The 27,968-nt window shown below is 43.3% G+C and overlaps 1 protein-coding gene across 4 annotated transcripts; it reads left to right on the forward strand.

Annotated features, from left to right (window-relative positions):
• The first annotated feature begins 1,219 nt into the window (after positions 1–1,219).
• On the forward strand, positions 1,220–27,965 carry mllt1a (MLLT1 super elongation complex subunit a). 4 transcript variants are annotated; one of them, XM_087830492.1, is made up of 12 exons: positions 1,220–1,344; positions 7,130–7,310; positions 7,917–7,999; positions 11,148–11,291; positions 13,416–13,541; positions 17,122–17,781; positions 17,994–18,084; positions 18,234–18,345; positions 18,865–18,964; positions 20,071–20,148; positions 22,109–22,180; positions 22,273–27,965. In XM_087830492.1, the coding sequence occupies exons 1-12, from the start codon at positions 1,333–1,335 to the stop codon at positions 22,396–22,398; spliced, it is 1,785 nt and encodes a 594-aa protein (XP_087686618.1). In that variant the 5' UTR covers positions 1,220–1,332; the 3' UTR covers positions 22,399–27,965. The 4 variants fall into 4 exon arrangements, with proteins under 4 accessions (XP_087686618.1, XP_087686620.1, XP_087686619.1 ...); XM_087830494.1 differs by having other exon boundaries at positions 20,071–20,139; XM_087830493.1 differs by having other exon boundaries at positions 17,997–18,084.
• The last annotated feature ends 3 nt before the right edge of the window (positions 27,966–27,968 follow it).

Genomic DNA, 27,968 nt, shown 5'->3' on the forward strand with positions numbered 1-27,968 from the left:
GAGGCAGGCCGGATCACTTTGAGCGGCAGGAGAAGGAGAAGGGGAGGCATCAAGCCAGTGAGAGAGTGGTGACCTTCTGTCACAGAGCTGAGGCCCGATAATCTCACATCAAAGTCTCAGCTCAGACTTGACTGCAATGGGCCCTAACTCCCTGAGTCTGTATAAAAGAAACGTCTTCAATTAGAAGACATAGCGCTTTCTTTTCAGAGGAAACTTTTGAAATGGAGCTAGTGCACCGAGCCAGTCGAGACATAGTCGTCTAAGCTCATTACAGCCACCTGGGGAGTTGGGGCTTTGGGCAAAATTAAGTTTATTCAGATATGCCCTGGTGTATGTGGATAAACTTTTATCTTGATGACACATAAAAGTTTGTGCAACCATAAACTTCCTTTTTGAGTCTGCCCATGCTTCAGACACAGCAGGATAAGATTGCATCAGAACTGGCCATGAAGAAAAAAACCAAAAAACAGGTTTTGCAGGCTTTAGCTGACATCGGTGACCTTTAAATGCTTGCTTTTTGCCAGCGCAGGAAGCGTTCGGGTCATTTAAAGCACTGTAACGCATTGCAGGTGAGGCAGTGCATTGAAAGTATTCTGCAAAGTCATAATACTCTGCGTGAATAGCAGCTCCTATACATATTCTGTATTTATTGGATTCATATTTATGATTATTTTCAAATTGTTATTGAACTATCTGCCATATTTTAGACTCTTATTACATTTCCTAAATAAATGTGGTGTAAAAACACTGTATGTGTCTGTGTTTACTGACTTTCCAGTGGGTTAGATATGAAGCTGTAGTTTTTAATATGGCAGTTTTTACAGGGCAGGCAAAGAAATACATTTTTTAAATTTGTAAATATAAAAGGATTGTAAGAGTAAGATTAGGCTGATTGTTAGTGCCATCGATTTTGCGTTTAGGACAAGAAGAGCAATAGGTAAAATCTGAAACCCAATACGATTGAACCCCGATTAATCAATTAGCATGCTGTGCATTTTACAATTGAAACAGAGCTGTAGCCATTGGGACAGGCTCGCTGTCACTCCAGAGAACCACCAGAAAATGCTTTAATTGTATTTGCAGCTCGGGGACTGGCCCGCCTTTTGCGATCGCTGGTTGGCTGCTTTCAAGAGCGCTTCCAATTGCCGTTCTCCTATTGGCTGAGAGAGCTTTCTGTTTTGGTAGCCTGCCAGATGCCGTCTGCGAGGGGAGGGAGCCGTCTGCCTTCCGCTTTGGGCAGAAGGATAGACACACAATGAGTAGACGAGGCTGGGTAGAAGCTCCACTAACGCCGCTGTAAATATATCCATCATTCACTGAGGCCAGAGAAACATGGAGAACCAGGTAGAGTGGCTTTTGTGTCTCCCGACGCTATATGAACTTTTCAGGCTCTAAATGTCAGCAGGCTAAGCGCTGGCTGGTCAGGAATGAATCCTCTGTTCTGCTAGCCAGAAGAAAAAAAAATGCTCCTGCTGCTAATGAACTCGTAGTTGTTTGGCTCTGGAGCTATGCTAGCTGGGCACTCATACATCGGTATTTACCGCTAGCTGAGCTCAGTCTACTACACCATTCAGTCAGTACCGCTGCATAGCTCTAGCCACAGCCAGGCACACAAAGAGAGCTACAGCTACTGCTTTGCTGGCTTTAAACAGCACATGCACAACGTTAAACAGCACGAAGACCAGTTTGAAGTCGAGGTTTTGTACCGCCGAGCTAAGCTAATCTACCTATGAGGACAGTGTCGGCCGTTGGCTAAAAGCTAAGGAGTCGCTACAAGGCGCCGGGGGAGAGAAACCTGGAGAGGCGGGTGTTGTCTCCAGTGCCAGCGGCCTGAAACCTTAACATACAAAGCAAATAAAACCAGCAATCTGCGTACAGCATGCAGTGTCTGCATTATTTGCCAGCACTTGGTTAATGTTTAATGGTCATCACCTTCGTGTGGCATGGTGAAAAACTGACAGGCTCCGTGTGTGGCAAATGTTGAGTCCAGTAAAGATTTGCTGCTTATTATAAAGCAGAGAAACCTCAGTATAAAACATAATTTTAAAGGCTGGTCTGTAAACTTTGTGATCTTGCAGTGTCGTGCCTCGACATTTTGTGCAATGCACATATAAATTCGCGCAGTTAAAATTTATGACACCATAAAAAGGTACCTAATTTATTTCACAGAAACAGAAAAGAGGCTAAACCAAATTACATATCTGCTAACTGTAAAGTAGATGCAGCTGAATGGGTTACTCTCAAAATGCCTGAGGCTATTCAGGACTTACTTCAGATGGCTAGGCCACACACACCCATGGAAAGTGGCTCAGCCACTTTCTTGGAACGGGTCTCCGCTCAGCTTTGGCCCCTTTGAAGTTTTAGTGCATCCAGAGGAAGTCTCCTGCTACAAGTTAAATGCTTTCTCTAGCTGTACTTGTGCTACGCATGTTACCTTTGTTACATGGGCAAGATTTGCAAATAGCTTTTCCAAACACTTTACACAAATACCACGCACACTGGCATTTCACGTGTACACATTCAAATTCTACCTTGATCAAGGGCACAGCGATGTCATTTTGTAGTGTGTTCCCATTGAACCGAGTTGCTTTGTTCCTAAAAGTGTTTGCAGTGAGCATGTCTGGCCTCACTGATCCAAATGCACTTCAGAACCCTGAGATATATTTGCAAGGTTGTTGGACTAGATCTCATTAGGTTTAAATTGCTCTTTCAGACCCAGAGAAGGATCAAGTTTAGACTAAAAATGGGGAATTCAATTTATTGCATAGTCCAACATCATGACATTAGCAGCGGGATAGCAGCTTGATTAGTCATACAGCTTTCTGTGTGGACAGCAAAGGAGCCTCTTTTTTTCTCTTTTCTCGTGCTCTGATCTTTGTGGCATGAACGCTGCAGTTGAGATGACAGGATGAGTGGTCGTGCAGCTTTTCATAATCCTCACACGCTCGTTCGCACACCCTATTTCCAATGCTCACTTGTTTTCTTTGCAGATAGGCTATTTGTGACTCCCCTGTGGCTCCCAGGGATTGACCATTTCCCAGTACAAGTAACTGTTTCACCTCTATCCACGTTATCTCGTAGATTGTGCGGGGAAAGAGTTCAGCATCCCCACAAGACAACTGGTGTCGAGCGCGCTTGTTCGTCCCCTTTCAGGCAAACTTTCTGACTTTTATTTTAATCGTTCATTTGCTGGAAAAGATTAACACGGTCATGAGGGGTGTTATTTACATGGCAGCTGGGAGTTCATTGTTTTCATGGGAGCCAGTGTGTCTGCCAAAATTTGTATTTCCCCTCAATTGAAGCCCTGTGTGAGTGAAAGAGAGAGGGGGCATGCACGCATCATTTCAATATCGGTGGCTTTGTGTTATTTATTTTTTTTATCCCATGCATTGGCTTTGATGGAAGTTAGCTGAATAACTGTGTCTCCACACGCCTGTTTGCCCAGCTTATTTTAGTAGAACTAAACTGAGATGCAGTTTGACACTCTGGTTCCTGTGTATCTGCACCAGTGTTGAGTTCATTTCGTGTCTTCATAATTCTGGCTTTTTGTTGTCATGAAGTTTAAACTGTTTAAATATTATAAATCATTTTGAATCTTGTGGAGAAATTTTTGTTGCTTCTCTGATTTGGTTTGGGACATCTGAATATGTCACCTTAGATTTGGAAATGTGTAGACGACAGACATTTAATAGCTTAATTTATCAATTAACAAAGGAAGAAAATAAATCTATAAAGTAACTGATAATAAAAATAGATGTTAATTGTAAACTTTCCTGCAACTGCACCAACAAAATGTGTTTAATGGAAGAGTACACTTCTTGTTTCATCGTGTTACGGTGTTATCGATAAATCGGCCGATTGTTTTCTTAAATGAGTCTGAAAATGATCCAGTCTAATAATCAAGGCAGTGGCGTCAGATGACTTGCGATGTTCAGCCATCACCCCACAAAAATATTCAGTTTGTTGTCAAAACAAATGAGAAAATATTTCTCAAGAAGGTGAAACGAGAGAATATTGATGTTTTGATTGATCTTTTTAGTCATCAAAAACTTGCACACTCATTTTCTGACTATCAGCTAATTAACTGCTCACCTCGGGACGGGTTTCTCTGTCTCTTTCTCTTAATTTGCTTCATTATTATTATATTGCACGCACTCCTGGAGCTAATTGCTTTTTTTCCTGTCAATTTTTTTCTGCTTAAAAAATGTGAGAAGAGATTTTTTTCCTCAGTGATTCTTCATTTTGCTAAAGGATCAATCATAATATCAGAGAATGAAGAAATCCTCAAATTCCCTTGTTTTAGTTTTTATTTATATTTAAATGTTTTTAAACTTTACCTGTTACTGAAATCACCAAATTTTAGGGCTCATTCTTTTTTGTGTGTTTCTGAAGCACAATCAGCATCTTCCTCTTTGGCTCGTTGTCATCCTGATTTTTATGTTTGCTTATCACAACCCTGATTTTTCTTTTATTTATTTTTTTAAACCAGCTCCTCAGGGGGAGGGGGCACTGATGATTGGAGGGAGTCCATGGCGGCTCGCTGTGGGTGTGGTGGAGTCTGGAGTTTAAGGGCATTACTGCCACAGAATGGCCGGGCAGAGCGCCAGGCGGGGAGGTGTATGTGCATGCCTGTTTGTGTGTGCGTATTTGTGTGCGTTCGTGCTGGGGAGTGCCAGACCAGCTCATCTCAATCCTGTCCCCTCTAATCCCCCCGCTCGGTCCCAGCTCACGAGCTCCTCGGTGCAGGGGCCAAATCCCCACATTCTTCAGTCCTCCCCTGGACATAAAGTGCCTTTCTGTCCCCCGCCCGCCTCCACCCCTCGCTTCCCCTCCTGCGCTCTATCTCCACCAGCGCTGTGTCACTTGCGTGGCCCGCTGCTGTCATTGTTCTTGGCAGACAGTTGTGGCCCAACAACGCGACCCTCTTCTGGACAAACCTTTTGAGATTGTTCTGCTCGGGCACCTAATCACTCCCATTCCACTGGGAGCGTCCCTGCATGAGTCCGGCTTTGTTTCTGTCCGGCCCCTTTCCTCTCGAGTGTCGAGTCCTAACACTCGAGAGATTCAGAGGTTTTGTTCAAGGTGGAATCGCGACCCAATGAATAATTGCTTCGTGGATTAATCTTACAACTGGCTTTGCTTATGTTTATTTCATAAGCTACCTCAGCTTGGAAGGTGTCTCTGCTGCTGTAATTTATCACTGCCAGGGACCGGGATGCAGCCAATAGCACAGGCTTTGACTTACAGTCATTATCGATTGTAATGCAGTTGATAATTGACTTAAAATCTGTAGACAGTTGTTATGATTAATAGCCGACTCTATAAAACAACTGAAGTAAAGGTCACGGTGACGTCATCGCCCAAAAATGAAAGATTTCCAGTTTTAATCGTATTTAATTGTTTTGCAGTTGGATACAATGTTTTCAGGACCAAACCAAAAGCTGTTGTTTAGCCAAGTGTCAGAAAGCCAGAGATTCATTATGATGTTACAGAAACAAGAGGAGAGATGGCCGACAAAGTCTGGCCACGTTTGGCTGTAGTTGTTAAACTGACTGCAAATCTTTGCTGTGTTCAGTGATGCTCTGAGTTTTATTAAGCTATTAAACTATTTGTTAGTAAAATATAAAAATTAATGAACTATTCCATTAGTATTTTTCCTCTTTATTTGCTACCAGGGTACTTTAGTGTAAGCTAGTACTGAATGATGTTAAAGGCAAAATAATCTGAGTATGTCAAACCAAGTTAAAACTGTGTGAGCTGTTTTTGTTTTCTTCTTCTTAATCATTAATCGAGCAGTTTAGCGGTTAGCACATTCACCTTGCATGTGAAAAAAAGTGTGGTTTGAGTCTGGGAGGCTACACAAACCCAGCCTCAGGGGGTCACGAGCTGAGTGCCTGTCCCAAGCGTGGATAAATGGGAGGACTGGATCAGGAAGGTCATTCGGTGTAAATCAGGCCCAATCACACGTGCAGATGTCTCTTTGTGGTGATACGTTCAGAAATAAAGGTGCTGCTAAAAGCACCTTCTCCTTTATCATCTGTGATATCAATCCTTAGAAAACAAATAAACTACCGCAGATTTTTTTTTAAATTAATTTTAATTTGTGGGTCACATAGTGGTGCATTTAATGCTGTCACCTCCTGAGTTTGAACCCCCGCTGGGGGTCTTTCTGTGTGGAGCATGTACCCGTGTGCCTGCGTAGTCCAAAGACATGCATGATTGGTTAATCAGTGATTCTGAAATAGATGTAAGTGTGATTGTGAGTCTGTTATCTCTGCAATAGACTGTCGAGGGCGTACTGGGCAGCGGTTAAGAAATATGAGTGGACGGACAGATGTTATTTGAGTTGGCTTCACTTTTCCAGCACAGATGACATTTAACAAGCTTCTTAAATGAGTTAGGTCCAAATCAAAACATGCTCTAACAAGACAATGGAAAATGTCTGCTCAGCGTTTATGTATTTATTCTCATTTTTTCACCTTTTCGCTGACTCCGAAGACCAAAAACAAGAAGGTTGCATAGAAAATAAGGTGCTGATTATTAGTTGGTTGCAAACTAGGAGATTTATCCTATCTGTGTCCTGTGTTGTATAGATTTAAAGGCCCTTGACTTTGGCTGATGAATAAAAACTGACCTGAGTGACAGTATTGTCTGGAAATGTAGGCAGAAGCCAGTTAAGTTCAGGTTGCTTTCATCCCATAAAAATCTCAAGGTTTTTTTTTGCTTTTCTCACTTCTACGTGACAAAATGTCAGTATGAGTTTCTCAATCTCTTAAATCTGTGTTTTGTTTTTGTTTTTACAATACCTGAAATTATGGTTTTGCTCCCATGCCACAGCCTAATCCTTCTCTCACCCCAACCAATCACAGCAGATGGCCCCGCCCCTCCCTGAGCCTGGTTCTGCTGGAGGTTTCTTCCTGTTAAAAGGGAGTTTTTCCTTCCCACTGTCGCCAAAGTGCTCATAGGGGGTCATATGATTGTTGGGTTTTTCTCTGTATCTGTTATTGTACGATCTACTGCACAATATAAAGCGCCTTGAGGCGACTTTTGTTGTGATTTGTTGCTGTGTAAATAAAACTGAATTGAACGCCTTCATTCTTGGTATTTAAAGTACTCTGTCTCTTTTCAGTGCACTGTGCAGGTAAAACTAGAGTTGGGCCACCGAGCTCAGCTAAGGAAGAAGGTGACATCAGAAGGCTTCACCCACGACTGGATGGTGTTTGTCCGAGGCCCAGAGACCGGTGACATCCAGCACTTTGTAGAGAAGGTCGTCTTCCGCCTGCACGAGAGCTTCCCCAAACCCAAGAGAGGTAGGACGGAGCAATAACGACACGTAAACATTCACACAACCACACATTTTCATTCTCTGCTAGTTTATTTTAAAATCCCACACAGTGAAAACAGCCGGCGATTTAAAAGAAAAGGCACCGAATCATTGAGAGGAAAACGGTTTTGTTTTTCACTCCTTTTTGTGATTTTATACAGATGACACATTTCTTCCTGTTACACGTGACACGTGAGAAATTAATCAGATTTCTAAATGTTGAAATGAGGTTGTTTGTTGGAGGTCAGAGTGAGGGCAGGCACGCAATCCTATCAGAATAAAAGCATGCTTCTCACTAGTTTGCACAAAGATAAACTGTACCGCTGTGACAGCCCAGTAGGAATATTGTTGTAATTAATTTAGTCTTTACGCCAATAATTAGTCCACTATCATTTAATGCTAAAAACATGCAATCCTATCAGAATAAAAGCATGCTTCTCACTAGTTTGTGCCGCCGTTTTGTTTTTGCATCCCTTTAAATTAAGTAATGTGAAAACATACGGGCATATTGTGATCTCGACAGAGTTTGTTACAGTCGGTGGTTTATTTATTTTCTTTATTGGGGGTTAAAAACATATTTGTCTCTCTGCAGTATGCAAGGAGCCTCCGTACAAAGTGGAGGAGTCGGGCTACGCAGGTTTCCTCATGCCTATTGAGGTTTACTTCAAGAACAAGGTGAGAATACCTGAAGGCCACCTATCGCCTGGGTTATATGTGGACTCCCTTTTGTTTTTAATGTGTTGGAATCTAAACTTTAATCTCTATAAAGTCTTTTTGTCAATTTTCAAATGCATTAGAAAATGTTAGTTTTTCTAAAAGATCATTTTTACACGTAGCTGAGCTAAAATGGTTAAAACAGGAAAAAGCAGAGATAAAAATCTGTGATGCTCTGCAGAGGCTTGCAGGAAAACTGTGGGGGTAAAAAAAAAACACTGACCGCTGCAAATAACGACACAATCACCTCCCTTAGAGATGCTTCTCAGTCTGAATGGGACTTAAGGCTGCCTTTACATTCTCACAGGAATGCAGCATATAAGGAGAAATCAGGCTTTTCCAGCAATACTCATGTTAATCGGGTTAACTCCTTAACTTGATAGAGAAAACTGGGTTTCCCTTTTACTTGATGTGCACGTAATCAAGTTACCGTCTAAACCAGGAGTAATGCAATTACTTGTGGCCGTATAAAGGCAGTGATGGTTCAGAACCCCTGGTGGAAAAATATGTACACTATAAATCAGAAGTATCAGCTCTCAATAATCACATAATTTACTAATTAAAGGCTGGGCTACTTTTTATCCTCTTATGGAAAATCAAAGGTAGATGTTAGAAAGATTAGACTGGAAGCAGAGTTGAGTAACCAGTGATTACTGGCAAGCAATTATCAAACGTGTAGTTTATTAAACTAAGTTAAGTACGCCTGTGATTTCCACTTAGATCGGCTGCACACATGTGATTATAAGATGAGCCGTTCTGGACTTGTTAGCCGTGTCTTTCTGCACGTCTAGATCAAGGCTCCACATGACAAAGTGTTGCTGGAGGATTTGAAGTCATCATGAGATGAAAGCTTTTAATCAATAGTTCTATTAAAGAGCCTCAGGACAGCTAATCAGATCAGATTTGTGGTGGCTGTGGCCATCATGGCTGCTCTGAGAGTTTGCACAGATCCGACTTGCAAAAGACCTGCATATAAACAACATGTCATAAAAACTGCAGCAATAACCTTTGCATGAAGAGAGATGCGGTGAATATTTGGAGCACTAGATAAATTTGTTCGGTCATATCTAGAATCACAGTGTGTGCACTCTGACTGAAGCGTGGGCTGGACGTGTGATTACAGGTGACTGCACAAGTGCAAAGGCGTTAGGAAGGCGACGTTTATAGATGGTATTATTATTTGCTGCAGACCAAAACACTGGCTGCATGACTCTCGGCCTCCAGGAGCTCGTAAGAAGGAATATCCCCGATGGCTTTCAGAGTACCCGAGTGTGCTGGCTGACACTTAAAATATTTTACAGGGAAAAGCAACGAAGTCTTTAACCCTTTAAAGCCGGTCAGAGCAGCACGCTCTGTTTTGCGTAACTATTTTTAAATCCCGGTAGCTCTGCAACCACCTGAGCTAGCGCAATAATTCTTTTTGCATATGAAACCGGAGGAGTTGTACTTACATCTTATGCCATCAGCTTGTCCTCGGTCACAGTTTCCTTCCACATATAGTTTTGCAAAAACTGCATAAAAAGCACTTGCAGCAACAAAAACATAATATTCCAGAAACACGCTTTGCCGATCCGATCAGCTGTTCATAACACTTCCTATGTTGGAATAGACGTCAGCGCGAACTATCACATGTCCGCCATGACCTGCCCGAAACCGGAAGTGACGTCATTTTCGCGGAAATGTAGTTTTTTACCATCAGGGCCTCATGAGTCTATACTGGTGTTTTTAAAAGTTATGTTTGACTTCATGACTTTCTGTGTCGTTTCTGGGATGCTTAGGACTCATATTGCACTGCTGGAAATAGTTTATTTTGATGTATATGCTGCTTTTTTGCAAATTTGCATTATAATATTTATTTTCGTTTTTCCTGCAGTATATAAAAATTGGTGTATTTCAAAAATAAAACTATGAAGACACTTAATAAATTTCCTGTGGTGGGAAACTATTTTGTGCAACTTTTTTGTATTTACAGTTTTGAGGGATAAGCCTCTTAAATTTCTCCAAGTAGAAATATATGTTAAAAAACAAAAACGATTTTCAATTTTTTTGTAGTTTATTGCACTTTTTTTGCAATGTATGTAATTACTATGGACTTAATGCAGACATATTATTAAAATCTGGGTTATAATGGTTGTATTGATGTATATCAACTTGAAATGCTCCCAAAAATGTCACTACAGCATGTAAAAATATAATATAAGCTCTGGCGGACTTGGTTCTATGGTAGGTCTTAAAGGGTTAAAGACAGGCAAAAAGTAACTAGAGTAATGAAAGGTGTGCTGACATCTGGTGCATTGAATCGCGTTTGCTGTGGCTCCATTTGTGATATAGTAACTCAAAACTGTCGGTTTTTAATTTGACATAAGGGCAGATATCTTACTCTTGTACTTTAAAGTAATGCGATTACCTGAATGTTAAATGATTCAAATCTGTAGCACCTTAAAGTGATGTTGCAGCAGAGTGCGCTCCTGTGGTGAGCCGTGTTATAGGATCAGTTTCACTTCAGGAGAAATGCTCGTATGCAGTCCTGTGTTAGCAAAGCCTCGTCTGGTGTGGAAACAGTTGTTTCTATTAGCGACGAGTGAAGTTATCACACAGCACTGGCATCTTTGTGTCAGCCATTGAGAAGAACGATGGAGGAACCGCTCTGCTTGCATTACGATACAGGGCCTGTGCGCATTAGTGTGCCATCATCTTCTGTAGTTCTTTGTAATGTTAAACCTTTGAACTGCTTCCAAAATTGCAACATCCTCCTTTTAAGTGCGAGTAGCTTCTGTAAACAATGAGACGAATCTGTCAGGATGATCCAGAAAAGACTGAAGAGGAAAGTAAATATTAGCGACCATTAAGCCATCATCGCGGTTACTTAAAAAACTTTATTTATAAAATCTTTCAAGAGTTCCTGTGTCGCTCCGCTCCGTACAGCTTCCCTCAGGAATGTTTCTTATCAGCGCTCCAGCTCCAGCATTGTCTCTGCTCTGTTGACTTTCCAGGTTGACGGTGCAGTCATTCAGCTTTTATTGTGCGTTGTGAAATGTCTACGACCGAGTGCCACACATGCTACGTAAGGACTTCTAAAACCTTCATTATTTTTCTTCTCCCTGCTCAGGAGGAGCCCAAAAAAGTGTGTTTCAACTACGACCTTTTCCTCAACTTGGAGGGCAACCCACCAGTCAACCACCTGCGCTGTGAGAAGCTCACCTTCAACAACCCCACCAAAGAATTCAGGAGAAAGCTGATCAAAGCTGGAGGGGTGAGGCTGCCTGACACTTTGGCTCGTAGCCAGGCTGACTGACTGCGAGCTAAATGGCTGATCAAAGTGAATATCAGACGCTAATAGTAGCAAGTACGCCACACTGTATTTTAGCGTTAACGTGGGAGGAGTCGTTGGCGCTAAGTGTTTTTTTCCTGTTCTCGACTCCCATTTTAATCCTTTAAGAGCCGCAGATAACCCGCATTGAGGAGATCACTTAAAGTCTTAAAAAGCATTGATTTACGTTAAAAAGGGTCTTAGAAGGAATTAAATCCTGAGATTTCACTTTGAAAAGTATGTTTCTTCTTCTTTGTGCTCTTTTTGTGTGTGTGAGAGAGATCGGGAGCTGCTGGGATGTTGCACACGCCATTGCCCGAACGCTAAATGCGGGATTGTGTGAACACGAGGACGCTGAATCGGTTTAGTCAGCAGTGCGGCTGATAAATAAGAAAGTGTGACTTTTATTAAAAGCTTGTGTCAACTTAAAGAATCCACATATGCTGTAAATTGTTACGTTGTTACATTATTTGAATCAATTCTATAATAATCAAATAGCTTTTGACTTTTATGTCCCTGCTGTTTCCCCCTAATGAAGGGATTTTTATACAGTTTAAAAATATCTTTAATTTGGCTGAATAATGTGATCCTGAACCGAACTCTTTCATAGCATTTTTAATGTCTTTTTGCTGTTTGGGCTGATTGAGACCTGATGAATGTAAAAACAAAGAATTACATGATTATTTTTTATTTATTTACCTGATTTTTGTTTCTGAGAAAAATGAGATCTGCATATTTAAAATTTTGTCCTAGGACAGTGGTGTCAAACTCCAGGCCTCAAGGGCCGGTGTCCTGCAGGTTTTAGATGTCCTTGATCCAACACAGCTGATTTAAACGGCTGAATGACCTCCTCCACATGGCTGTATCCCAATTCAGGGTCTGCAGCCTTAAAGTACGCAGTCTCAACGGTCCTCAAGGGCCGCGTATTCAAAGACCGCTAAGGCCGGAAGTGCGAGGCTTGTGAAATGGGACGGTGTAGCCTCTGTTGCGCTGCCCAGGTTGCCTAGCAACCATGATACTAACAGCTGGAAACGTTTCATACAGCTTTGTTTGACAGAAATGAAGGAGAAAATCTTTTGTTCATTTGTTTGTTTCTACATGAGCTTTGATCATTCTCTGATTAAGCTCAGCTATTGAACGGCGTATATTTTAAAGTAAAGGCTTTAAAACCAAGTTAGTACAAACGTCACTAATGTCACATGACTTTGCCGACATGTGGCCAACGGTAATGTTTTAATGTTCTTCGTTATTAAACATTTGCACATAAATAAGTGACATAATATTCAGGACTTACTTAAAGTTTACTCTTCGGCTGCCCCTCATCGTTTTTTTTCTGGCAAAATTATCCACACCCACCGCCGCGCTATGCATTCTGGGATATGTTGGGCCACGAAGTCTACACCGCCACGTCCTTAAAATTCAGGGAAATGAAGGACGCATTTGAGGGACGCATTTCGAGCAGCCTTTGAATTGGGACAGCCTTCATCGCGTCGCTGTGACGTAATCGGCCTTAAAATGCGGCCTTTAAGGCTGCAGACCCTGAATTGGGATACAGCCTATCTCTTGAAGTTCTCCAGAGGCCTGATAATGAACTAATCATGTGATTCAGGTGTGTTGACCCAGGGTGAGATCTAAAACCTGCAGGACTCCGGCCCTCGAGGCCTGGAGTTGGACACCCCTGTCCTAGGAGGTTAATGTAACTCCATGGTGTCGATGTGTAAATGCTGTAGTAGCCGTTAACCTCCAAGCCCAGAGTAGCTGTACATTTAAGGTGCTGCACACCATGAACACTCAGTTCATTGGAAATTGATCAAACTTGAGCTGCAGGAAGTGAGGACAGTTTTTATCTCGGCTGCTGCAGCGCGTCTTCCTCAGTATATGCTTCTTTAATACATTTTTATTTGCACATATTATGATACATTTCTTATCTTTTACACTGATTCGGTTTGATTTTCTTTCCAAACTCAAGTTTAAAGCCCACTTATAAATCTATCGGGGAAAATGAACATGTGTTTTGCTTCAGTTCTTAGAGCTTGCACCTATTAAAGCCTCTTTTTTGAATTTCAGGTGTTGGTGGTCCCCGAGGGGGCGGAGGCCATGTCAAGGCCAAGCCCAGACTACCCCATGCTCCCCACCATCCCCCTCTCTGCCTTCTCAGACCCCAAGAAGACCAAGACCTCTCACGTGTCAAAGGTTGGTGAAGAAATGATCGCGCTAGACCGTTTTATTTTCTCTTTGCACCTCTCTCATTCATCTTAAATTTATAATCTGCTTTATTGGTCAACTCCAACGATTGCGTTTTCTAAAAACACACACACTGTCTGGGTAAAAGACATTAACAAAATCATTAAATCAGCCTTCAAAACAGCCTGACTCACACTTCTAATCACTACCAGCTGTTTTTGAGCATCTATACGCAGAATTACTCAGCCTGCCAGGAAAGAAGGGATATCAGAAGAAAACGGGAAACTGATCCCTTCACGTTTACTCTACCAGCTCACAGGCCAGCACAGAACCGACCTGGCACGGTCTTTCTTAAAAGTAGGAAGGAGATTGTCTTTTAAGTCTATTCCTTCTCTTGATAAAATAAGGAGCTGATAAAGCGATAACAGGCCGCTGTGTTCTTCTCGTACGCAGTCGTTTGTTAAAGCCTCACGATTGTGGCACGCGTGCAAACGAATGTCCGTCTTTATTTCGACATAGAAACGCGCGTTTCATCAGTCCCGTGATTATCGTGGCACGAGTGGGCGTTTGCTGAGCACCAGCTCGAGCTGGAACGGTTTCATCCAGCTGTGTCCATCTGCTGACACAGAAAAACTCGGCGCAGGAAGTCTCTGAAGACGCACGTGGCCATTTTCTCCAGTTTTTTTAACAGCGAATCAATATGATAAAAGCTCTAATGTGTGCATCAACTTTAATAGTGTCACTTTGAAGAAGCTGTAAAACTGTTTGCTGATGAGTGGGCGCTGCTCTATTAAAAGCTGCTCTTGTGACTCTGTGGCGCGTTTGTTTGCACATTTGCATTTTTATGCCTCCGTGCCGGTGACAGCTGTGTGAGGAAATATGCTTCGGGGTTGACGATGTGTTTATCTGCCCCATTCTCACGACCGATGTCTCAGCAGCTCTTTGAGGAAAATTATTCACGTTTGGCACAAACTCAGGGATTGGTTATTATCTGCTGGTCAGAGTCACTTATACACCTTTTCGGTCATTTGTTGAGATCAGACAGAAATGTCAGCTTGTTGCACTCTGACTGACTCTTCCTTCACCACTCAGTAGTGATGAACTTATGTGGGGTCAGAAGTAGGGATGGGTATCGTTTAGGTTTTATCCGATACCAGTACCAAACCGGTACTTTTGAAACTGTGCCGGTGCTTAAACGGTGCTCAAACCGGTGCTTAAAGAATGGAGAACACAAAATTGGTCCAAAAACCTCTCATGTTCAGCTGTTTTTTTGTAAAAAGATAACAATGTTAGCCTTTTCTGCAGCTATGGGGCATATATGGTATCACTCTTGGCTGGAAGCAGCTTAAACAATGGAAAAAACACAAACTTTGTCCAAAAACCTCTCATGTTTAACTGTTTTCCTCTTTTTCTTTGGTCATTTTAGCCTTTTTGGCCAGGGTGAAGGGAGTATCTGCCATCAAACAAGAAGACAGCCGCATGTAGCTACGATGATGTTTGCTAGTTCTCCTTACATGCATTAATGTAATAATGTGGTTAGCCTACTCAACGTAAATTACACACGAACAACATTAAGCTACTCACGCAGAGAAGAACGGCTGCTGCTGCATCATCATCCGTCACCACCACACCTGCAGTAGATGTGCTCGGTGTGAGGTCTCGCAGCAAGCTATCAAATACGGCGCATTTCTTGGCTTTTTAAAAAAACGCTATGCGTCGCCAGGTGTTTCATCAGATTTGAGGTGTTACCTCCTTTGACAGTATCACAGTATCAGCTTAAAGCACTTGTTGCAGCTGCTGAGTTTGCATCTTTTGCTGTGAAGTACAGCCAGACTTTGACCGCTTCGCCTTGGGCATTTTTAATCTGTAGCTCTGCTCTAAAAGAACGTACGTACCTGGACCCGCCTACTATCCTCGGAAACGTAAAATGATTGGCTAGAATCTAAAGTGTATCACAGCTCAGGGAAAAAAAGCACCCAAATGTGCGCTGCTTTTCGGTCTGGTTACTACCGTTTATGTCAGAACCGGTGCCATGATACCGGTACCCATCCCTAGTCAGAAGTTTGAAAGAAACGTGAAAATTATCACCTTAAAACCGATGGCTTGACCAATGATCCCAGCTGGACTCGCTCTGCTCGGCGTGCCCACTAAGTATTTCAGCAGCACCTGATGATACACAGCACTGTTGAGGTTGAGACCTGTGTCTCTCACCTCCTCTCTCTTCATACTTTGCTTCCTACTCTATAAAACTATTAATAAACTTGGTCTGAGAATTGTTAGGATTTTGCAGTGCACGACGGTCTTCTACTGAAGACTGCTGTGTGGTGTGGAAGTGTGACGTCAACGGTAAAGCCATCTGCAATTGGTCTTGCAGGGAGCAACCTAAACAAGTAGAAACCCTGCTAAAGGTGGTCCAGAGCTAGAGGTGGGAATCACCATACATCCCACGATACGATATTATTGCAATTTTTTTTAAAATATTTTGCGATATTCAGATTCTGTACATAAAGGTAAACTTTATCAATATTCATTTTCTCTAATATCAAAGTCTCACACTCAGTCTTTCTCTCATTTCAGTTTTATTGTTGACAAACTGAACGGTTTGTATTACAGTCTAGTCCAACTTAACTGAATCAACCATCTGGTACAATTATAGCTATTCTGAACTATGCAGTTTATGAAAACTATGCAGCCCCTTCAGCAACTGAAGAATTTGAAAGTAAATTAAAACAAAATATCATTTTACATTAAATAAAAAAGTTTTAAACTTAATTAAAATAAAACATGTCTTAAATTAAAATAAGTAAACTGTCATGTTTATTGCTGCCAAAAACAAGTTAAACACATTTGGACAGTGAAGGAATGTCAGGATTCTTGCTCAGAAAAAGGAGCTGATCAACATTCCACAAAAACCTTTTTTGTAACAAAGTATCGATTTCTGCTGTCCCTGTATCCATACATTATTAGCAAACAAAATATCACGATGCTACACAGTATCCATTTTTCCCCACCTCTATCCAGAGCTGCACGAGTCAAACCTGGAGATGTTGGAGGTTGTCGGGGGCGGCGGCTAATGTTGTTTCCGAAGCTCACTAGAAACGGAGCCATCATTGATTTTCCGTATGCTTCGTCTGCTGCGACAAATCACGTATCACATTTGTCCAGCACCATCAATACGTTTCAGTGTGTTTCACGCTAACCGGATTAACGACATTCCCATCAGCAGCAGCTCCACACAGCCCTGCTTGTTAACAGTTATAGCTAGCTAACAGAATCAGCTAAGATCTCGAGCCTATTAAAGACCAACATGCTGGGACTGAAATTGAGGATGTCCTCATTCAGCTCTGAGCGATGGTGAGCTTCATACAGCTGTTAGGCAGATGTTATTCTGTTTACTTAGACTAATTACTGAGACAGTCACATGTAATGTGATTACATGCCAGACTGGAAAGGCTTGATTTGGGAATCTTGGGAGGACACGGTGCGTTTGTACTCGAGGCAGCTGAGCTGATATTCTGTTTGCGGCTGTTTGAGCCAAATGGTCGAGGAGAAGAGTCGATGATGATGATGTTGTTGTTTCTCTCTGTAGGAACCCAGCAAAGAAGGAAGTGGAGGCAGCAGCAAAGGACCCAAACCACACAAGTTAACCAAGGAGCACCGAGAGCGGCCACGCAAGGACTCTGAGAGCAAAGCTGCTTCAAAAGGAGACAACGATCGAGACGGAAGCAGCAAGCCTGGCCGCGATCCTTCCTCTTCCTCGTCCTCGTCTTCAAAAAAGCCGTCAGACATCAAAGTGAAAGATGAAGTAAAGGTCCTCCCCAAGGCGGCCTTCAAGGAGCCTAAAATCACACTGAAGGACTCAAAGATGGAGGGGATGTCTCCGAAAGGAGGGGGGGCCGGTAGCGGCGGAGGAGGCGGGGGAGGAGGTGGCGGCGGAGGGCCGCCGGAGCCCAAAGCACCGGGGAAACGACCGTCCACGGTGGAGTCTCCCAAACCGAGCGCTAAGAAGCAGAAGAAGGCGAGCTCCGAGGGGCCGAAGGGGCCCGCCGGCAGCGGGGCCTTCACAGGAACCTCCCCCCGTGTGTCGTCATCGTCCGCAGCAAACCAGTCATACGCTGAGAAGAAGCCTCCGAAGGAGAAGGGTCGCTGGTTCCCGAGCAAAAACGACACGCAGGAACTGAAAGAGGCCAAGAAACTACAAGACTCAGAAGAGTCGAATTCAGAGGATGAAGCATCGTCAAAATCAGAGGTAGGAGGACGAGACGGTCGCTTCAGTCGAGCTTTGAAACGGGGAAATGTTTGATGTGAAAAATTCGTTAGTTTCTCTTGAACAGACCGAGGTCTTACTCGTCCGTTTAAAAGAAAAAACAATGATTTCATCGTGAGCCCATCTGATACTCGGCCCCATGAGTGTCGTTATTGTCTCTTCATGGACTCGTTGATCTCTCCTTCTCTTTACAGCAGTCGGTTCCCTCCAGTCCTTCCACTCAAAGCTCCAGTTCAGATTCCAGTTCAGACTCTGACTTTGAGCCGGGACAGAAACAAGGACAAGGTACGGTTCTGTCAACTACGACCCATTTCACATAAAAATAGAATTTCATTAGATACGATTATTTAATTTAATGAGCAAATTTAGACCTTATACAAATTTTGGGTGCTGAGAATGATGGGAGATGATGGTTCGTGTGACTCGTCACTCAGGCCCCCTGCGATCCATGGTGGAGGAGATCCAGTCTGAAGAGTCAGATGATGATGACTCCACCTCAGAGGAAGAAACGCCCATCAAAACCAACCCGCCTAACCGCGACTCTCGGTCAGTCCCCCAAAACACATCCACTCTTTGAACTGTCACGCTTTCCTACACAGACATTAGTGACAGAAACATGCACATCAGTGAAGAAGTCGTTAACACTCAGCTTACATGTGTGACACGCTAGTGGGAAAGTCATGGTATGTATGTTAATGCTTGATGTTTCAATTCCATTAAACAAATACTAGTGTTTTGGGCTTTTTAATGCTTTTTAAAGTATTTTTATCCTGTAAAAAAGGAGAAATAAAGCGGTGAATATGCACTGTGTCTATGGGAGAATATAAGCTGCACAATATGCATCAAACAAGTCAAAGTTGGAGCGTATTAACTGATCATTTTTCCCTTTTTATAGTTATGCTGAGTAGCTACATGTGCAAAAAGCATTACTGTACTCTTGTTGTTATGTTATAAGGCAAATTCTACTCGAGGGTTAACTCTGCTTACAATGGACAGTAGGAGCAGGCGAGGCCTGTGTGTGTGTGCATGTCATTGACCTCTGACCTCGCCCTGTACCCCTGTCAGACTCAGCCTGGACAGCGAGAGTGACAGCAGCGACGGCTCCCACCGCCCCAGTCGAGACCCCGCCCCGCCCCCACAGAAACACAGCTCCTCCAATAACAAAGTGAGTCACACAGACCTCATTCTGCTGCACACTTTATTAACCCTTTAAAGCCGGTCGGAGCAGCACGCTCTGTTTTGTGTAACTATTTTTAAATCCCGGTAGCTCTGCAACCACGTGAGCTAGCGCAATAATTGTTTTTGCATATGAAACCGGAGGAGTTGTACTTACATCTTATGCCATCAGCTTGTCCTCGGTCACAGTTTCCTTCCACATATAGCTTTGCAGAAACTGCATAAAAAGCACTTGCAGCAACAAAAACATAATATTCCAGAAACATGCTTTGCCGATCCGATCAGCTGTTTGTAACACTTCCTACGTCCATCAGCATGAACTATCGCATGTCCTCCATTACCTGCCCGAAACCGGAAGTGACGTCATTTTGAGGAAATGTAGTTTTTTACCATCAGGGCCTCATGAGCCTATACTGGTGTTTTTAAAAGTTATGTTTGACTTTATGACTTTCTGTGTGGTTTCTGGGATGCTTAGGACTCATATTGCACTGCTGGAAATAGTTTATTTTGATGCATATGCTGCTTTTTTGCAAATTTGCATCATAATATTTATTTTCGTTTTTCCTGCAGTATATAAAAATTGGTGTATTTCAAAAATAAAACTATGAAGACACTCAAAATAAATTTCCTGTGGTGGGAAACTATTTTGTGCAACTTTTTTGTATTTACAGTTTTGAGGGATAAGCCTCTTAAATTTCTCTAACTAGAAATATATGTTAAAAAAACAAAAACGATTTTCAATTGTTTTGTAGTTTATTGCACTTTTTTGCAATTTATGTAATTACTATGCACTTAATGCAGACATATTATTAAAATTTAGGCTGTAATGGTTGTATTGATGTATAGCAACTTGAAATACTCCCAAAAATGGCTCCACAGCATGTAAACATATAATATAAGCTCTGGCGGACTTGGTTCTATGGTAGGTCTTAAAGGGTTAAGGTTGATGCTTAAAGCGGTCTGCATTCACCTGGCTCGCACTTGCATTCCTGCTCCTTTTTTTGCAGGTGGTCTCATCACTGCCTCTATCAGTATGCCCCCCCCCCCCCCCCCCCTTACCATCTTTTACATCTTTCTGTTGTCTCTGAACTGCAGGTGTCTGTCCGAAAAAGCCCAGATTCCTCGTTTCGCTCGGAGAAGGTGATGAAGAAGGGATACGACAAGGTAGGAAGGGTAAATCAAACTTTTTATGCCTAAACCTCACACACACACGAGGCTTTTAGACAGCATTCGGGGGCCACATTAATGGATTCAAGATGCAGTAATGACCAGTAAATTCATCCAGCTATGCAGACAGACTCTGGCCTTTGAACCCATAAACACATCTTTCTTCTTTCTTCGATGATTAAAGTCATGTTTAGGTAGTGTTTGGTAAACTGATCTTTATTTTGTTGGAAGAGTCCAAAACTTCAGTCCCTCTAAACATGTTATGTGTCAATCAAAGAGAAATCCATGTCCAGCACCAACAGATTATTAATGTTTTTGTCTCTTTGAGTTACTAACTTCACGATGTTGATCAGACTCAGTTTTTCTCATGATGGTAGTTATTTATTTATTACCCCGGCTGCTGTATCTTTGTGCTTCTTACACCGCTGAAGATTTGGGACCAGATCTTCCAGATGTTGCTACGTGAAGTATGAGAGTCTAAAACCTGCAAATGCTGCATTTAAAAGCCCCCAAAATCTGGAGAACACATGCGACCCTTTATAGATTTCCCCCGTGAAGATTTATTGGCTGAGGTGGTGACTGAACCCCCATCAGCACCTCGTTTAGACTAAACGTCTAAAAGCAGAAGAGATTCTTTGTTCCTGCTGTTACCTCCTGCTGGGATCGATTACCACGAAGCTAAGATGGAACATACTGATCGGTTGATAACGACAGAACTGATGCGTCTAGTCTCTGAATCAGTTTAGAGTTCCCAGTTTTCCCAGATGGTTCGTCTCGTGTATTTCATGCATGTGTCCTTTATCTCCCCGATGTAGAAGAAAAATCTCTCTAGAGTCACAATTTTGTGCTGACAGAGTAGGAAGACTCTTAAACACTTTATTATCATTAAGGATGGGTATCGTTTAGGTTTTATTCGATACCGGTGCCAAACCGGTACTTTTGAAATGGTGCCGGTGCTTAAAGAATGGAGAACACAAAATTGGTACAAAAACCTCTCATGTTCAGCTGTTTTTTTGTAAAAAGATAACAATGTTAGCCTTTTCTGCAGCTATGAGGCATATATGGTATCACTCTTGGCTGGAAGCAGCTTAAACAATGGAAAAAACACAAACTTTGTCCAAAAACCTCTCATGTTTAACTGTTTTCCACTTTTTCTTTGGTCATTTTAGCCTTTTTGTCCAGGGTGAAGGGAGTATCTGCCATCAAACAAGAAGACAGCCGCATGTAGCTATGATGGTGTTTGCTAGTTCACCTTACATGCATTAATGTAATAACGTGGTTAGCCTACTCAACGTAAATTACACACGAACAACATTAAGCTACTCACGCAGAGAAGAACGGCTGCTGCTGCATCATCATCATCATCATTTCTGCTACACTGGCAGGGCTAGGGGCCAGGACTCTCCTCTTCGGGTTTTTGGGGGATGTTGCTAACTCCGGGTCCGATAACAGGCACCACACCCGCAGTAGATGTGCTCGGTGTGAGGTCTCGCAGCAAGCTATCAAATACGGCGCATTTCTCGGCTTTTAAAAAAACGCTATGCGTCACCAGGTGTTTCATCGGATTCGAGGTGTTACCTCCTTTGACAGTATCACAGTATCAGCTTAAAGCACTTGTTGCAGCTGCTGAGTTTGCATCTTTTGCTGTGAAGTACAGCCAGACTTTGACCGCTTCGCCTTGAGCGTTTTTAATCTGTAGCTCTGCTCTAAAAGAACGTACGTACCTGGACCCGCCTACTATCCTCGGAAACGTAAAATGATTGGCTAGAATCTAAAGTGTATCACAGCTCAGGGAAATAAAAGCACCAAAATGTGCGCTGCTTTTCAGTCTGGTTACTACCGTTTATGTCAGAATAGATAGAAGAATAGAAGATACCGGTACCCATCCCTAATTATCATCATTATTATTATTTTTAAACTCCTTGGACTTTATTCTCCTCTTTTTCCGTCCTGTCCCATGGAGCAGGCCTACACAGAAGAACTGGTGGACCTCCACCGCAGACTGATGGCATTAAGGGAGCGTAACGTCCTGCAGCAGGTGCGTGCTCGAACATCACCCTGTGATGCTGATTCTGTGAGCGTGCTGTGCTAACGGTTGCCGTGACGTTAACTGATCCTCCTCTCTATCAGATCGTCAACCTGATCGAGGAGACGGGCCATTTCAACGTGACCAACACCACCTTTGACTTTGACCTCTTTTCACTGGACGAGTCCACCGTCCGCAAACTACAGAGCTACCTGGAGGCGACCACGTGACAGGAAGTGGAAGCCGGCCCGCGGATGGCGGAGACGGGTAGCCAGATCCGTCGCAGCTCTTTCGTGGGACTGACTGAACCTTCGAACAAGCACACACGAAGACACAACTCCACCACCTACGCTCGACGCCGGGGAGAGAGCCGGAGGAGGAGCAGCGGGCGTGGAAGGAGACGCCGGAGCGGCAGAACTCTGTCTGCAGTCAGGATTTTCACTACGCGTCTCTCGTCTCGCGTCTGTGCAGTGGTGTGGAATTCACCCCACAACCCCTCCTCCACCCTCCTGCACCCTCATTGCTCCCGCCTCTGCAAACCTAATACTTCCCCCTCCTCCTCCTCTTCCTCCTCTACATGCACACTCCTTACTCGGCAGAACACTCCGATTCTTCCCCCCCACCCCCGTTGTCAGCTGGAGCTCATTTCTCTCTCGACATCTTGAGTTGTGTGTGTGTGTGTGTGTGTGTGTGTGTGTGTGTGTGTCCGAGCATGTGTGTGCAAGCACTGCTGAGGTTTAAGGGGAGATGTTGTCTTTGTGGTTACTGACTTCTCTGTTTGCTTGAACACAAACAGCCAGTTTGATGCTTCCCCCGAGCGTACACCAACATATAAAGAATTAAGGTAGCACTTTACTTTATTAGCCACCTGTTTAACATTAATAGGTACATAAACTTCAAACAAATGGATTGTGACACACTATAATGTAGTTGTAAGCAGATGCGCGTTTCCTCATGTTATCATATTGATCAGAGTTTAGGAGTTAAAGACTTTTAGTTCTTCTTGTTTTAAGAGGTTTTCATGCATGGAGCAGTTCTTCTTCTCTTGTTTTCCTCTCACACGTTAGAGCAGTAAAAGATTCACTTACTGAAAATACTACTAACGTCGTTTGGGCAAGGGTTGCAGTCGCGGCGTACGCACCAGAGCGTTAGCTGCTCTGTTTACACGCGATCGGACACGATGAGAACGTTTCAGAAGAACGCTGCGCACCGGAGAGGTCCGGTCTGATAATTGTGCTCATTACGTGTGACAGCTTTTTGCCACTTTTTGTTCTAAGCCTGGTTTGGGTCTCTGCAGTAAAGATTTGGGGACTGGTCTTTCTTGAATTCATTCCTTCCCCTCTGTGGCAGTAAAAGATGGCGCACGCGTCTTAGAAACTCCTGTAAATAAAAGCCAGAAAGCCTTTTAGTCCCGACTCTAAGCTACAAATAAAGGCGGCGTCCTGTAGGAGAAACGGATCATACACTAGACAACCACTGTTATATTTTACTTTTTTAAATAGAAATAAGTTTGAGTAACGTAGTCCCGTTTCTTGGATTATACTCATCGTCTAAGGTCAAAGTGTCTGTCTGAACAGCGGGTGTGAAACCTCGGTAATTATAGTGTGTTATAAACCAGTTGTTGGGTATTCGCAGTGCTCGCGAATGCTCAGCGTGAGGCTTTAAAGCAAAGCGGTACCGAGATTCGTGCACATGTTTGCCTCCCGGGTCCTTCCAGCTTGAACACTGTACATGAAGACACTGAGTCGTGTGCTGTTTGTGTGCGTGACTGAGCTTTCTGTCGTCCGAACATCTGAAAGCGTTCTCCTCAGTTCCCCCTCTCCTTCCTCGCACTGAAAGCTGAGCCTTGACCTCCTACCAACAGCGACCCCTCCCTTCGCTCCATCCCTCCACTTCACCCCCCCCGTCGTCCACCTCCTCCCTTCCTCCCATATCGGCGTGCATGAAAGGGCTCGACTGCTCGCAGCCGGAGCAGCGGAGGGTCACTCCTGAATTGCCTTTTAAGTGTTGGGTCGGGCACGGTAAGGTGGGAAGAAATGGGGGGAGGGGGGGTTTAAAAAGCCGTGAAAAAGTAGCCATACTTGTCTCCCTGATTCCAAAAATTACAAAAAATAAATAAAAAATAGGGGCCACGCTTTTTTACATTTTATTTTTCTACAAGTGCATTTTGTGTATTTATTCCCAGAAAACCTGTGAGCTATGAATGTATATCGCTTTTACTTTTCTACGGCTAGAAACAGCCCCACTCTAGTGCCTTTTTCCTGCGACTTGCAGTGTGTATATGTGTGTGTGAGTGGGGAGGGGGTGCGCTCTGTTAGGCATGCCCACGCAGATTGAACACCCCCACCCCAGCCCCCTCCTCCCCTTGGGGAAACTAGTATTAATTGGACTGCCTGACGATCCAGTATTTTCCTAATAGCTTCCATCCCTGCTTCTCCTCTGTATCTCTGTAGGCAGTCGTCCCTTTTTATCGATAATATTCCCACTCATCGAGCCCTCTGGGAATTTTCAGAAGGCGGCCAAGATTTTGTTGGCCAGTTTTGGAATTAGGTGGTAGTTCCTTCCAGTGCGTGCTGTTCAATAGGCTCCTCCTTCAAGCAGCGTTAAGCGTACCAGCTAACAGCCAAGCGTCCGATATCAACGGCATCGCTAATAGATGTGAATGCAAGAAAATAAAGACGCTGGTCTTTATATCAGGAATCGGACTGATGGTCTCACAAAGCTGGCTTCTTCTAACTAATCGGATCAGTGACTGTACGCTGCGTGGCTCAGTCTGTTTAAAATAATGATGGTGATCAACATATTGGCTTTATGTACTCAATATCTCAAACATTTAAGACGTGTTAAAAATAGTTTATCCCAGAGGTAGTGATATTAGAGACTAGACTGTGTTTTGTTTGTTTTAAAGCCAATATTGATATTAAAGGCTTTCAGTAATCTGATCTAATTATAATGTAAGTTTATGTTGAGCGGTTTTCATTTTCTTCCCCGTTGCTCTGCGGTGCTTCGAGCCAGATCGTTGGTGTTTGCGAGCCTACTTCGGCTACGTAAGCGTGCTAGCCGTGGTGATTTATGCATTAATGATCAGGACCGAGTCAACAGAGCACTCGAACAAAGTCAGAAGTGACAATCATCAGTAACGCCCGCTTTAAAAGTTCATTGGAAAGCACGTCGACGCACTGAAACGGTGTTAAATGATGGAGGTCGACGGCTGTAAACGATGAGGTTTCGTGTAGTTGAGAGTACTTTGCACAGTGATTTGAACAATTGAACTCTAATTGAATTGGCAAAAACTATCCTCGCGTGTTTAGTGTGACCTCATTTAACAGACACCATCCCACCAGGTCGGAGAAGCTCCGCCTTCTCCTCCCGCGGTGGACTAAAGGCCAATCATTTGTATGCAATAGTTTTCTTTGCATCAAACCGTACTGTAAAAAGATCAACAAACCAGAGAAGCACAAATGTCGCTTTCTTCACTCTGTGTAATCGAGTCCACTGTAATATCTACTTATTTTTAGCTCTTAGTGTTTGATTGTTTCTCTTTACATTCTTTGTATTTACTGTATATCGTTTACTTGTTTATGTTTTCTCAGACTCTGTCTATGCTCTATATATCTATAACGCTGCTGCAGAAGTTCCCCCTAACGGGATCTTCAGTTTTATCGAACATTAACGACACTACTCTTGATCGTGAGTAGCTTCCTGTTGCGTAATCTGAACAAACGTCTGCTCGACACGTTCAGGAGCCAGTTTTGTGAGGCCCAAACGAGTCAGGACCGAGCACGAGTTCTGGACTCGATGTTGGTTTTTGTGGCCCCCTTTAGGCTTCACGCTCTCAGACACCAGCCCACTGATCTCCTTCCTCGCTTTTCCTTTTCCTGTGCTTCTGCCCTGACGTTCCGATAGCTTTAATACTTCGCTCTCTCCTTCTGTTGCCTGCCTGGCTCGGCGCCGCACTCCCTCTGCCCTTACCGTAGACGCCGCACGAACACGGACGATGTCTCAAAATCAAAACCGGCATCAGCGCCGCCTCATGCACCCTGCAGTAGCCCCCCCTCCCGCCCCTCCCTCCTTCCTCCCTCTGCGCCACCTTCATTTTTCCCGAGGTGTGCCTCTGTCAGCAGAACTTCAGGCCCGAGAGTGAATTTCGCAGCCGTGTGAGTGACGATGGTGCATCTTGCGTGCGTGTTTGTCAGCGATGGGAGAGAATTTCCAACGAACAACTTTCCTCTCTGTCCTCTGTGCACCGATGTGGGAACTTAGAAGTCCTAGTTCACGAACTCTGACCTTTGACCGGGCGCTCATTCGGTCCCTGTGGTCGTGACGGAGACAGTGAGTTAAGTGGGAGAAGCCCCACTACGTACCCACAGTCAACGTTTTATTTATGGACCTCTGCACTTTTGGCTGTGATGACTTCAGTACTTAAGTAGTTACCTAAACTGTATTTTTAAGGATTTTATACAATATTTACATGCAATACAATATGAATTGAGTTTGTTTTGTTTGCCAACCATTTGTTTCTTATTTAATTGTCTTTTATTTTGGCATGTGTTCTCGCTATTATTCACAAACATGCCTGTCGATCTGTTTTAGGCATAAGATGTTGGGGATGTTCCCTGTAAAAATTAGTTTTTTTGTTTTGTATCATGATTCTGATGACAGCTGAACACCGAGAAGCACGTGTTTGGGCGGGCGGGTGAAAAACAAACAAAACAAAACTGCTGGATGAGCTAAACTTTATCACCCTCCGAGTACAAATAACTGGACCACAAGGAGGGACGTGAGGAGTCCACACTTTGGTTCAGCAGAAGAAAAACGGTTTGTTTTTCTGTCGTGTCCAGTTTGGGTTTTCTGCACGTTCGTAAATGTGCGTCATCTTCATTTTTATTATGTTAGGACAACTTGAGCCTGAGGAAACACAACATAGAGAAACAAGAGTTGCAAAGTGGGAGGAGATGCTCTGGAAGTTAAAGTGCTTTTCATTTTTCCTGGTTTGTTATTCGTTTAAATGTTTGAACCCCTCTCTGGCTTGGATCTGCATAAAACACTGAAAACTGTCTTAAATATTAATATCTGTCTCAGAAGATGTGCTTTAATGAACTGCAACTTGCAGCAAGCAGTAAAGATGACAAGCCTGAGTGATTATCGTTAATGTTGAGGAACATTATAGAAGGGAATGGGAGGTAGATGGGAGAAACCCCCCCCCCAGCTGTCCTTTCCCTTTGCAACTCTGTGCACAGGGCTGTGAGAGTGGAGCATTTCAGCTGAGTCTATATTATATATAATATGTGTTTAATACAGCAAAGGTAGATTATCTACTGTGTGGATCTTTAGAGGATGAGGAAAAAGCAAAAAAACAAACAAAAAAAAAAAACAGAGAAAATGGTTCATTGATAATGTGTGGAGATGGGCGGGGCGGGAGGGAGGGGCATGTGCAGACGGGGTGTTTCCTGTGTCAGTGGTTGTCATAATGTGTCTGTGACAAGGGGACAGGGTTGCCTGTATTTATAAAGGGTTTGATTATTTTTCTTTTAAAGGGGCGGGGCGAGGGAGGGGGGAGGGCGGCGTCTGAATCCATGTACGAAGCGACGAATGGCGGGAAGAACAAATGAACTGGATGGCTGAAGAACAATTTGGTATTTTTGAAAAAACAAAAAAGGAAAACAAACAAACTTGGCATTACAACGCCACCATGTGGCCGTATGGTGCAAGTTGTTAACGAGGACGAAACATGTTATTTTAATGTTATTTTTATGTTGAAATCATATTATTAATAAAGTCATTAAGTACTGTTGTCCCC

This window comes from Neolamprologus brichardi, chromosome 17 (genome assembly GCF_056152115.1).
Source record: "Neolamprologus brichardi isolate AB-2024 chromosome 17, ASM5615211v1, whole genome shotgun sequence".
Classification (NCBI taxonomy): domain Eukaryota; kingdom Metazoa; phylum Chordata; class Actinopteri; order Cichliformes; family Cichlidae; genus Neolamprologus; species Neolamprologus brichardi.